This window comes from Musa acuminata, chromosome BXJ2-1 (genome assembly GCF_036884655.1).
Source record: "Musa acuminata AAA Group cultivar baxijiao chromosome BXJ2-1, Cavendish_Baxijiao_AAA, whole genome shotgun sequence".
Lineage (NCBI taxonomy): Eukaryota > Viridiplantae > Streptophyta > Magnoliopsida > Zingiberales > Musaceae > Musa > Musa acuminata.
In genome coordinates, this window is record NC_088338.1 from 7,524,127 (window position 1) to 7,536,097 (window position 11,971).

At 44.4% G+C, this 11,971-nt stretch overlaps 3 protein-coding genes across 8 annotated transcripts; 2 read left to right on the forward strand and 1 right to left on the reverse strand.

Annotated features, from left to right (window-relative positions):
- Window positions 1–785: 785 nt before the first annotated feature.
- Window positions 786–2,036, reverse strand: LOC103995251 (phospholipase A(1) DAD1, chloroplastic-like). Its single transcript, XM_009415802.3, has one exon. It carries the CDS (start codon window positions 2,034–2,036, stop codon window positions 786–788), a length of 1,251 nt encoding a protein of 416 aa, XP_009414077.1.
- Window positions 2,037–4,417: 2,381 nt separating this feature from the next.
- On the forward strand, window positions 4,418–8,816 carry LOC103992930 (uncharacterized). 6 transcript variants are annotated; one of them, XM_065092941.1, is made up of 10 exons: window positions 4,418–4,728; window positions 4,814–5,077; window positions 5,161–5,262; window positions 5,347–5,429; window positions 5,515–5,631; window positions 7,127–7,229; window positions 7,324–7,415; window positions 7,518–7,981; window positions 8,218–8,414; window positions 8,498–8,816. In XM_065092941.1, exons 1-10 carry the CDS (start codon window positions 4,423–4,425, stop codon window positions 8,606–8,608), a joined length of 1,839 nt encoding a protein of 612 aa, XP_064949013.1. In that variant the 5' UTR covers window positions 4,418–4,422; the 3' UTR covers window positions 8,609–8,816. The 6 variants fall into 6 exon arrangements, with proteins under 6 accessions (XP_064949013.1, XP_064949011.1, XP_064949012.1 ...); XM_009412877.3 differs by having other exon boundaries at window positions 4,484–4,728; window positions 4,804–5,077; XM_065092939.1 differs by having other exon boundaries at window positions 7,324–7,981.
- Window positions 8,817–9,077: 261 nt separating this feature from the next.
- LOC103992920 (cytochrome P450 89A2) lies at window positions 9,078–10,929 on the forward strand. The gene has a single exon (XM_009412849.3). It carries the CDS (start codon window positions 9,148–9,150, stop codon window positions 10,696–10,698), a length of 1,551 nt encoding a protein of 516 aa, XP_009411124.2. The 5' UTR covers window positions 9,078–9,147; the 3' UTR covers window positions 10,699–10,929.
- Window positions 10,930–11,971: the final 1,042 nt, after the last annotated feature.

Consider the following 11,971-nt stretch of genomic DNA (forward strand, 5'->3'; position numbering starts at 1 on the left):
CAATAGAGAAGAAGGCTACAGCAAAGGAGGAAAGGTGGGGCAGTGCCAGGACGCCACAACGGAAGGGAACGAATGTTGGTGCAGAGTGGTAGTGGAGAAGACAGTTGCCATTCGCAGAGGAAGAAAGATTTATCGCACCGATGAGGTGGAGAAGCAATAGATGAGTCGACAGCGAGAAGAGAGCTTGCTCTAGGCAAATGGGTTTGATACCATAATAAAAATAATAAAAAAATAAAAAAAAATATATTGAAGAAGCTAGCTTTATTGAAGTAACTTTAGCTTAAATACATTAACATGTCTCTCTCCTATTTATATTTCCTCATATAGTTGGGAAATCTTATCTTCTATCAATAATAATATAAAATAACTTTGAAAATAAAATTTTAAACTTGTGAGAAATAAAGACGATGAAATAAAATCAAGATTAGGATTACGATTTTTATTATATAGTAGCATAAGATATTTTACGAATTAAAAAAATTATATTAACATCTCATAAATATAAATATTGAAATGCTAATGCTATCCCAACCGTTTAATCATTTTTAATGCACTGCTATCAAATATCAATTCCCATTTGAATCTTGCATTGGACACATTCCCAAAAGCACACATGTCGAGTGGCTTTGCTGCGTGCGTCTCTTTCCATCGATCTCGGGCGTTGAATCCATGAGAACGTATGGGAAGTCATGCACGGCCGCTTAAAAATGAGAAAACAACAGTGTTTGCCTTCTTTGTTGTTGTCCTTCTTCTTCTTCTTCTTCTCCTTCTTACTCACGTAAATGCTAAGTTGCTTTCGGGTTTATGTGCATGGGATCGATGCTTGTTATCGCTGCTTTTGGCTGGCTGGCTGCTGCTCGCATGGCTAACGATCTCAGGGGGCAATTAGCACTGAGCTGGTTCACTAGGTTGAGGTAGACGCTCAGGTCATGGCAGGCCACCACATTGGCCGTCGGCTGCCCGGGGAGACGGAGCTCCCTGCCGATGTCGGCGTACACCCACCCGGTCTTCGACAGTAACCAGCTGGGTATCGATCCGTTTTCCTTGTCCTCCGCCACGCTCTGGTCCTCCACCACAAAGCCCGGAACCTTGGTTATGACGTCCTGCGTGTTCACGATCCGGAGCACCTTGATCCCGCTCTCTTCGAGCCGACGCCGGAAGCTTGCATTGCCGACGCGAGGGCCGCCGAACGATACCACCGTGACCATCGGTGCATCCTGGAACGCGGTTGTGATGTCGTGTGCGGTAAGGACGGCGAGGGCCGCGCCCAGGCTGTGGCCCGTTACCGTGATGCTGAGAGGATTCCCTCGCCCGCCGTACTTGACGATGAGCCTTCGTATTTCCTGGCGTATCTGGTCACGCAGGCTGCAGCTGGTTGAACTGGAGGAGGTGAAGAGACTCCAGAACCCACGCTCGACCATGGGCTCCGCCGCGTCGGAGCCCAATGCGGCTGGCACGGCGACGGAGGGGAGATGCGTGAGGGTGGCCCGAAGGTTCTCGAGCCACTCGAGGCAGGTGGCCGTGCCGCGGAACGAGATGACGATGTCACGCCGGCCCAGCCGCTCGATCTCGTCCTCGTCTTGGCACTCGGCGACGTACCCGATCCAGCTGGTGCAGCGAGAGAACCATGCGGGGGCTCCAGGTTCGGCCCAGCGAGGGAGGCGCGCACCAGAGGTCGCAGTGAGGTTCCGTGTGACGCAGTAGCCGGTATCGGGGATGCCTGCGTGGCGGAGGAGAGAGCGCTTGGGGAAGCGGCAAGCGCCGTAGGTGGGGGACGAGTGATCGAAATCGAAGCAGGTGTAGGCGACGCGGGCGAACTCGCCGTAGCGGAGGATCTCGGACCGGAGCGCGTCGTCGAGCGGGTCGAGGAGGCCGTCCCAGTTGTTGGCCCCCTGGTACTCCCTCCACCGCTTTCCGATTGTCACGGTGGTCGGGCGACCGGAGGGGATGGCCGTCGAGGTGGAAGCGACGATGGTGTAGCGCCGCGGGTCCGTCACCAGAGAGGACGACCGCGAGACACCGAGTGCCAGCCTCATTCCGGTCGAATTCACCTAAGCCAACAGTTGGGCTGCAACAGGCGCAGCAGCTTACTCTCGTGTTATTGGAGTCAGAGCAAGGAAGGAAGACCTCCTTCTTGGGCAAGATTTATAGTGGGAGGGGAATGAGACAGAGAGAGAGAGTGTGTGTGTGTGTGTGTGTGTGACGTCTCTTTCTTCTTTTCGTCTCCTACCCTCGTGGAGGGAAGCGTGTAACACGAGGGTCGGTTTGCTGGTTGAGGTCACCGACCCAATCGGACCGCTCGGTTCGGTTCGATCTCGTGAGGTGGCGCTAATCGGGTTCGATTTGGGCGGGGTTGTGAGTCGTCACGCGATTCGCGAGCGGCCGCGCATCGACTTTGTGACCGTATGGTGGAGCCAATTTGGGCCCATTTGAGATTGGGACCCAAACCGAGTCCGGCTTTGATTGGCTGACGACATTTGGGCCCACTAAACGTTACTATAAAGATTTCGTGATTTAGTTACGTAGACGAATGCTTTTTTCCCCCCAATTTAAATATATATTTTTTAAAATTATGAAAATGCACACTTTTGTAGTTAATTTGAGTTCTATAGAAAAATTAAATACATGTTTTTTATGTAATATTTGAATGGGAGTAAGTAATTCTTTTTACATTAGCCAACCGCATTAGTTAATGTCTTCTTAATAAATAGGGGAATGTGGCTCAGCCTTGACATCTATAAAATTGGATTTAATACTATGCTTGACAAATACATACTCATGCATGAAATCATTAAATGTGGATTTCTAATAAACGAGTCAGCTAATTCAATCGGTTACTGATAATTTATCATAATATCCTAAACTCGAATTTTACTTTTATTATTTATCTTCGTGTTAGGTTTAATTATGTATTTATTTTCTCTAATTAATTATTTTTGTTATTTTGATTTCTCTACTTTCAAAAGTTATATTGAGATATATATTTTTATGAAAGTAAAATATTAAAAATTTTATATAGAATTAAAAAATATATTTTTACGAGGTTAAAAATTAATATTTAAAATATAATTTAGGAATGTTAATGTAATTTTTTAAAATATAAATATTAAAATATTAAATATAATTAAAATATAAAAAAAATATATAATTAATCCCTTCATACCATCAGCCCAATTCCCAACAGCAATCTCAAGCGAAGCTCACAATCTACTCGTGCACGTACTCTGTTCCTTCACGTTCCTCGACACGTTCATGGCATCCATGCCAATCACACTTGTATGTGAAGCCATTAAAGCTGGCCCGACTTCTACCAAAGATGTGGAATTTTCCTTCTATATCTCCTCAGCGTCATGCGCTGAGTTCCTTAGATTGGTACGTAATAGGCAGCCAATTCTTTGGTGATGCATTAATTTTACGTACTTATAGTCCCTTTCTATGTTGGATAGAAAGGAGAATGAGATAAGAAGCGACGTTCCTTTCAACCTGTCTTCCCTCACATTAAAGTGGGGAGCTCTCCTACCATCCACTGCTCAAAGTCGGAGAGAGAGAGAGAGTATGTCTTACATGTATGATTAGTCCACATCGGTAATATTAAGATCGGTTTATAAGAGTCTGATGAGTGTATTACTATTAACGTTGATAGACTAGTTAGTCTCTCAGGTCGTGATAGAGAGAGCCGTAGATGGCTCACAAAAAATGATAAATCAACATATACTGTACATACTACATTATACAAAAATAATAATGATAAAAAAAATTTCTATGTTCAAATTATATTTTCAGTGATGATATATGATGAGATGATCACACGTGTCGATAAAATCAAGATAAATATAAATAAATATTTAAATTTTATAACTATAAATATTTTAATATAAAAATTTTAAACTAAAAAAAATTAGATACTAAATAGATATAATTATAATTAGTCCATTTGAGTCATTTGGATACCATTTGCTACATCTTATTATAACTCCTTTCTTTTAAATAAGTGTTAATACAAGCAAATAGTTTCATTTAATTGTCATCGTATGCATTTCCTCAACACAAATCAACCTCTTCTAGACGTAGAAACTCAACAAAAAAAAAAAGTTAATTCGAATATATTTTACCAATATATATTATCGATGATCAAAATCGTTTATATCATTACGTGTGATGATTACTTCTCATTTCTCACCCATCAACTAAGGATTGCCCGGTCAACCTTGCATCTCGATCGTCCACCTGATCTGATCAATCCGAGAAATTAAGATGACAGAAGGAAAATGTAATGAGCAATTTTGGAGTGACCATTAATACCTGCAGTACTTAAAATCTCATGGAATTGAATTGGACATGATATTATTAGGACACTTTAAAGAGCATATTTATGTCGGAAGGATAATATGGATTGGTTCAGTGTAAATGGGCCGGCCTTCTATGGCAGCCTCGAACCCGGTCCACATAATTGTGTGGACCGAATCGCCGCCAGTCCCAAAAGCCACACGTTCCCGCGCTAACATTTGCCGGCGCCCAAACCCTCCCGCCGCCGCGCGACTTCGCGGCTTGGTACTCCGTCTCCGCCCGCATCTCGACACCGCAAACCTCGATGGCGGAGGAGGAGGAGGGGGATGGCAGGACGACGGGCTCGAAGCCCATCTGCACCATCTGCTACGAGGACCTCAAGCCCCTCGTCGAACACCTCCAGGCCGCCCCCATCTGCGGCCACGTCTTCCACGAGCTCTGGTAATTACTCGTCTCACCTTCTGATCTCGGCTACGATGCTGCTGCTCTCGATCAGGATCTCATGTGACAGAACAGCCTGCAGCAGTGGTTCGAGTATTGCCCCGCCGGCAAAAAGCCGATCTGCCCCGTCTGCAATCAGTCCTGCCCCCTGCGCCGGCCCACCCGCCTCTACTTCCAGTCAGCCGGCGACTCCGCCGCCGCTACCCAGACGACCATCACCTCCTTCGTCTCCCAGCGGCCTTCCTCCGAGGCCTTGGCTGCGGAGGTCGGGAGGTTGGAGCTCAAGCTCGCCTCCCTCACTGCCAAATTCGAGATCCAGGAGACCCATCTCAAGGAATTGAACGACGAGGTAGGGTATTGGAAACGTGCTTTGCTCTTGCCGCGAGATCCATTTTGATCGATCGAGTGACGATTGTCGCTTTATTGGCCAAGGTGTCTTCTTGGAAGGAATCAGCCACACGGGAAGAGGCCAAAAGGCTAGCTGTCAAGAAAGAGAAAGAGCGCATCGAGCAGTTTCTTCATGCGAAAACGGAGGTAAAACCCTTTTTTGTCTACCCATCGTGTAGCACTTTGTTACCCTTTCAGATGCTGTGTGTTCAAAGCTAAAAGTTGTGCTAGGAACTGAATAGAAAATCGTTGGAGTGCCTAAGGCTAGAGGAGAGGAACTTGGGATTGGGTAAAGAACTCGCGGCGCTCAAGCTGTAAGCGAAGCTGCTTCCTTTGTGGCACCTGAATTCAGTTTATGATTCTTCCCCTTGTTCTTAATGTCATTGATCGATGCTTCAGTGCGACAGACCTCAATCTGGGGGAAGAAGAAATGGTGAAGCTTGCATCACTAGGTCATGGGTGTAACCATGATAATGCAATTGACGTTATGAAGAGGTCGCTTGCCCTGCGCAACAAGTAGGTCTCACAAATTGTCACGGTAGACTACTGTGGTCAGTGTTTTGACCTGACCAAATGCTTTTTCACTAGCCTATGATTTAAGAATTTTCTGTCATATTTTGTGGAATCTAATTTCTTATGTTACTCATCATATAATGATCATGACTTGACTGCATTCACCAAGATATATCAAGACTCCACATTTGCCTCCATCACAAGTGAATTAACTAAAATTTTAGATTGTTCATATTTTCTATTTTTCGTTTCCAAACAGAATGGTGGCTCCTGGTGTGCCGTAGGACCAAATTTATTTCACTCTCAAGACCGGCCAATGCACCAGCTTATTGTCATATTCAACTTGCCTGTATGCTTACTAACTTTATCTCAATTGTCCAAAAGTGAAATGAATAATCTAACATGATTTCCACGGTATAACCTTTGCTTGCACAGTCTATACCGGAAAATTGCAGAGGCAATAAGTGATGAGGAATCCTAACATAAATTTCGCAAACTCAAGTGGTATTGTTACATAGGTGCCTGTTTCCATTTGATGTATGTAAAGCTTGTGATGAGAATATATTCCATGTTTTGCATCAAAAGTTGTAGAGTTTTTGTATCCAGTTTGTCTTTCTTACTAATCATATACTTGTTTCGTGATTGATAGCGATGAGTTAAAGATCTTAATGTGTGTCCTTTAAGTAGATAAATGTGATATTCTTCCTGGTTAAGACGTTTTATGCCCTCCCAGAACCGCATCCGCTACTTAATTCACTTGGCTTTATCTCAATAAGCTGGTCAGCCAACCAAAAAGAAGTAATTCAACTTTACAATCCATTTCATGATATCAGGGTCTTCTTGGTCGATATAGATCGTTCAAGTAACAAATGCACTGTTTTAACCATGTTGCACAACTGTGGGTGTGCTAAGGCAAGTGGCTTGTCAAGGGACTAGTTCAGAAATAGTAATCAGACAAGTGGCTTGTCAAGGGAGCAAAGGTTCAGCATGAAATGCCTTGCACTATAATCATATTAAGAAACTATTTCTTTGCCACATTGTAGACGTGTGTGAATACAGCAACTGTCCCCAGCGACGAAAGAGAAAATGGTGAATGCAGGGTAAAACATGCCTCATGCATCTATTTGTGTTTCCATATATTGAAATATATATATCAGAACTTCATATCTATTCCACAACTCTTTCAAGAAACAAGATTTTGTTGCTTCAGGGATTCACATAATTTGGGTCTTGAGCATTTTGTACTTTGAGGTTGCATTGGTAAGCAGAGGCAGTGGTTCTCTTGAATTCTGACTTGAACTAAGTTAGTAGACAAATGCTGATTGAGGATTCGATCCTGTAATTCCTTTAATCTTTGTTGCATTATCAAGGTGTTGTTTCACTCAGAGGTGTTTTCGTGTCCATCTAGCAGATCCATTTTGACATTCTTTTATCCATTATGCTTGAATTTGTGTAGCACTAATTTACTGCTAATTTATGTTTTCAATGGTCTTTATAGGAGCTACAAGGAACTGATGGCTCAGTGCAACAATTTAGGAAGAGCAGAGACTCGCTCACGTCAGAATCTCGACAAGGCCATTGAGAAAATAAGGAAAATGAAGGTGAGTCTTTTATAAGTATTCATATTGTGTTTCCCTTGAACTTGCCATCTCATGTCGCTAACTTCAGGAATTTTTTTTTGGTTCATTGTCCCAGATGAGGATACAAGAACTGGAGAAGGCGCTTGAAGATAAAGAAAATGGCTTTCTCAGGGACCTGAAAGCTTCTAAGAAACGTAAAGCTAAAGGGTTAGATTCAAATTACACTTCAGATAACCTCAAACTCCCACACACTGCAGATCCCCCAACAGAAGATCATTCTAAGAATACTACTCTACACTATTTAAACAGCATCTCTGGAGGTTTACAAGCCCATAATGATTTGGCTTCACCTGCTGACAAGGATAAAAATTTTGCAATGGATCTAAATGATGATGCTAGCTTCTTTGATGTAGATGCTCTTAAACACCGTCCAAGCTTGCATGAGGATCTATATCGACAATCTGATACCGGAAATCAATCTGAATTGTATAAAAGTGCAGATATCCAGAAAAGATCTTCATGTGAGCAAGATGCTTCCTCTTGTCCCAACAGAGAAGCGTATTCAATCTGTAAACCAAGTGATGCTTCTGGCAAGTCATGGATTCCAGACATTTCTAAGCACAGAACAGAGAACACTGATGAACATGGAGGGAGAAGTCAAATAGACTCAACCTGGGTGAAAGAAGTATTATCTATTGATAACATCACGAAGAAAAAACCATCAGCAGAAAATATAACCGAAACTCAAGCGTGCAATGCAGCTGCAATTCATGGTAAGTTACTTACCCTCTGCTTGTTCCAGCGTTGATGCCATTATAGGGTTACTTGTTTGAGATCTGGTTGTGACTGTGAACCAAGGTAAGGGCCTCCTTAATGTAGGAGTAACATTAAGTATATTTGATCTTAACCTACACTTGTTTAGCGGTTGCGAGCATTCTATTCAATCGAACTGAAATTGTTTGTACTTTGTAGTAGTTCTAATCCTTCTCATGCACCATAAACATCACAGGTGACGGATGTTTTCCGGGAGTCCTTGGAACAAGTATTGTCAACAAGAATGTGGGGAGATGGTGCAAGCAGGTTCTCAAAAAGCCATCCTCATCTCTTGGTATGGAAGCTTCAAAGAGTAGTGGCGACTTGATTGCTGTTGGAGCGGATGGAAGAGGAGGGAGGATTAAGATACTTAGAAGTGGTGGCCATTCCTTGGTGAGTGAACATTAGTTGCTTTCTCCTCCACCATTTTTATTGGTTACTGCTAACCTTAAGCTGAGTACCTTAAGAAACACCAGTCTATGCAGCCACAATCTCCGTCCTCCAAGAAATCCAAGTACGAAGCTAACCGAACCAGTCAGCTACAAATCGAGCGTTTCTTCAGAAAGCCCAAAACGCACGAAGGTTGACGAAAGACCGTCCCATCCGGAAAGCAATGCGAATAGATGATAGATGCTGTCCGTCAACGAGTCACTGAAGACGGGATCGAATTTTTGGTGGGTGTTCATTCATTGTGATTGCAGAAGCCCAGTGGTTGACTTTTTCTGCACTACACAGAATTGTCAAGATTTATTTGATGATATTAATGTAAATGTACGATATTAAATTTGTCGTCAACTATTTCTCCTCATCTACTGTCGCTTGTGTTTCTCCATACCGAATCCAGTCGACTGTTGCTTAGCAGGTCAGCTTCGATCCTGCCATGGCCGGTGGGGTGCTGACGGCGGCAGGGGCACGTAAGTCAACCCCTTAGCCACCTGTTGGCCAAGTGGTCAAGCCTTACTCGCTGAAGCGTCTCTTGCAATTGATCGACTTGGTCCGTCCCACGCCATGGGTGAGCGACCGCGTCGTCTTTATCCCCATCCTTGACGTCAAAGGATAGTCTCGGGGGTGTTTCCTTTCCATTTTTATTGTACTTCCGACGATCGCAGCAAGAGCAAGTCCGATCATGGAGATGTGGCTACTCATCTTCTTCTCCCTCGTCTTATCTGCTGTCGTCGTCGCCCTCCTCCTCGAACATGGAGCCAGGAATCGAAGGCTACCACCCGGCCCACCGATTTTGGCGATCCTCGGCAACTTCCTGTACCACCGCTGGTTCCTCCTAAAGCCGGAGGCCGTCCTGCGAGAGCTCCACGCGCGGTACGGCTCCATCATAACGGTCCGCCTCGACTTGCAACTTACCATCTTAATCGCCGACCGCACCATCGCGCACAAGGCGCTCGTCGAGCGCGGGGCCTTCTTCTCCGACCGTCCCGCCCCCACGCCGGCCTTCCGATTATTCAACGGAAGTCGGCACATCATCTCTTCCAGTGCCTACGGTCCGATCTGGCGCCTCCTCCGCCGCAACCTCACCTCGGAGATCCTCCACCCCGCCCGCGTCAAGCTGTACGCCGGCGGCCGAGCCTGGGTCCTCGGCCTCCTCACCCAGCACCTCCGGTCCCAGGCCGACTCCCACGACGGCGTGGTCGTTCCCATAGAGAACTTCCAGTTCGCCATGTTCTGTTTGCTGTGCCTCATGTGCTTTGGCGAGAAGCTAGACGAGAAGGCCGTCAGGGACATCAAGGACGCCCAGCGGAGCCGCCTCCTATACGCCAGCAAGCTCCGCGTGCTAAACTTCGTACCATGTATCTCAAGGCACCTGTTTCGCAATCGATTGAAGACGGCCATGGAGATGGGGGAGAGACGGTCGCAACTTTACCTTCCCCTGATCGAAGCCCGAAAGCGGTACAAGCAGCAGCACCTGCAAAAGATGACGTCGAGCAAAGAAAAAGAAAGATTCGTGGTTTCTTACGTGGATTCCCTGCTCGACATCGAGCTCCCGGAGGAAGGTGGAAGGAAGCTCTCTGACAACGAGGTGGTGTCCCTGTGCTCGGAGTTCCTGACCGGGGGCACGGACACGACGTCGACCGCGCTGCAGTGGATCATGGCGAACCTGGTGAAGCACCAAGGCATTCAAACAAAGCTGTGGGAAGAGATCGAGCGGGCCGCCGCGGGGAGCGGCGAGGAGGAGGATATCAAAGCGGAGGACCTGCAGAAGATGCCGTACCTGAAGGCGGTGATCATGGAGGGTCTGCGGCGGCACCCGCCCGCCCACTTCCTGCCCCCGCGCGCGGTGACGGAGGACGTGAGCCTGTGCGGGTATCTGATTCCCAGGGAGGCGACGGTCAACTTCTTCGTGGCGGGGATGAACTGGGACGAGAAGGCGTGGGAGGAGCCGATGGAGTTCAAGCCGGAGAGATTCCTGGGCATCGAAGGAGGGGCGGTGGACATCACGGGGAGCAGGGAGATCAAGATGATGCCGTTCGGGGCCGGGAGGCGGATATGCCCGGGGCTGGGACTGGCCAGGCTCCACTTGCAGTACTTTGTAGCCAACCTGGTGAGGAGGTTCGAGTGGAAAGCCGTGGAGGGCGAGGAGGTCGACCTGAGCGAGAAGGTCGAGTTTGCTGTCGTCATGAAGAATCCACTGAGAGCTCGTCTCATTCCGAGGAGGAAGACTTAGGAGCCTCGTATGGTTGTATCTACGTTTCAACTTTTGACTGCTTCAGATGATATAGGAGTTCCCACAGCGAAGAATATGAGATAGGTTGAATTGGTGAGTACTTATATATTATGATATGTAGTGTGGGATTATATATATATATATATATATATATATTATTATGTAAGGTATGAGAGTGCGTGTATGTATTATGATATGCAGTGTAGGAGTACATGTGTGTATTATGACGTGCGGTATGAGAATGCATGTATGTATTATGATGTATAGTGTGAAAGTGTACATATGTATTATGACATGCGGTACGAGAATGCATGTATGTATTATGATGTGTAGTATGAAAGTGCACGTATATATTATGACGTACGATATGAGACTGCACGCATGTATTATAACATACGATGTATAAGTATACGTATATATTATGATGTGCAATATAAATTTACATGTATATATTGTGATGATGTGCGATGTGGGAGTGCAAATATATGTTATGATATATCGTATAGAAATCTATCAATTTGTTATATTTTCTACGTATGCATATAAGCTTTTTGATTTATTCCAACGTAAAATTTATATTCTTATTGTGCATATACTATGTTTACGAGTGCTAATGAAGTCAGGATGAAATGCCTATCATTAAATGTTTTATATCTATGATTGTGAAAATGTAGTATATATGACATGATACATGCTCATCTAAATAAAACTATAAAAGCTTATACTTACTGAATGATTACTCATTATAGATCCTATTTTATAGGTAAGAATACTAGTATCCTATCCAAGATATCGAGTAGGAAGCGAGCACATGCAAACCCATGTCAACGTAGATATAGAAGATGACATATAAGCATTATATATAACTTCTAACATGTTATGTGAGTGTACGTATAAATTTTTCTTTGATTAAATATTATAATTATATACAGGTGTTAAAAACATTACGAATAAGGAAAATCCTATCATTTTATTTAGTGAGTTAGCATATTTTAGTTTTAAGATTTCTTACTTTACGTTGCATTCTTGAAATATAGATAAAATTAGGAATAAGATATTACACTTACACAATGCGATATACTTCTGAGTTGGGTCGGCGCATCTAATACTCTGCAGCCTACTCCCAACTCCTTCGATTGCATGATTTTTTTTCTTCTCTAACTCGATACAATGCATAAATATAACTAATTATATTTGTGAAACAAGTAAAAGAAAGACAACAAAAATAAGGAAATAAATATTCATAAACATCATGGCCAATTAAAATGGTCAG

Coding starts and splice junctions, on each gene's coding strand:
- LOC103995251 (XM_009415802.3), bottom strand. CDS start 2,036: ATGAGGCTGGCACTCGGTGTCTCGCGGTCGTCCTCTCTGGTGACGGAC.
- LOC103992920 (XM_009412849.3), top strand. CDS start 9,148: ATGGAGATGTGGCTACTCATCTTCTTCTCCCTCGTCTTATCTGCTGTC.
- LOC103992930 (XM_065092939.1), top strand. CDS start 4,423: ATGGCAGCCTCGAACCCGGTCCACATAATTGTGTGGACCGAATCGCCG. Junction 5,078..5,160: donor TCAAGGAATTGAACGACGAG/GTAGGGTATTGG, acceptor TTATTGGCCAAG/GTGTCTTCTTGGAAGGAATC. Junction 5,632..7,126: donor TCGCTTGCCCTGCGCAACAA/GTAGGTCTCACA, acceptor TGGTCTTTATAG/GAGCTACAAGGAACTGATGG.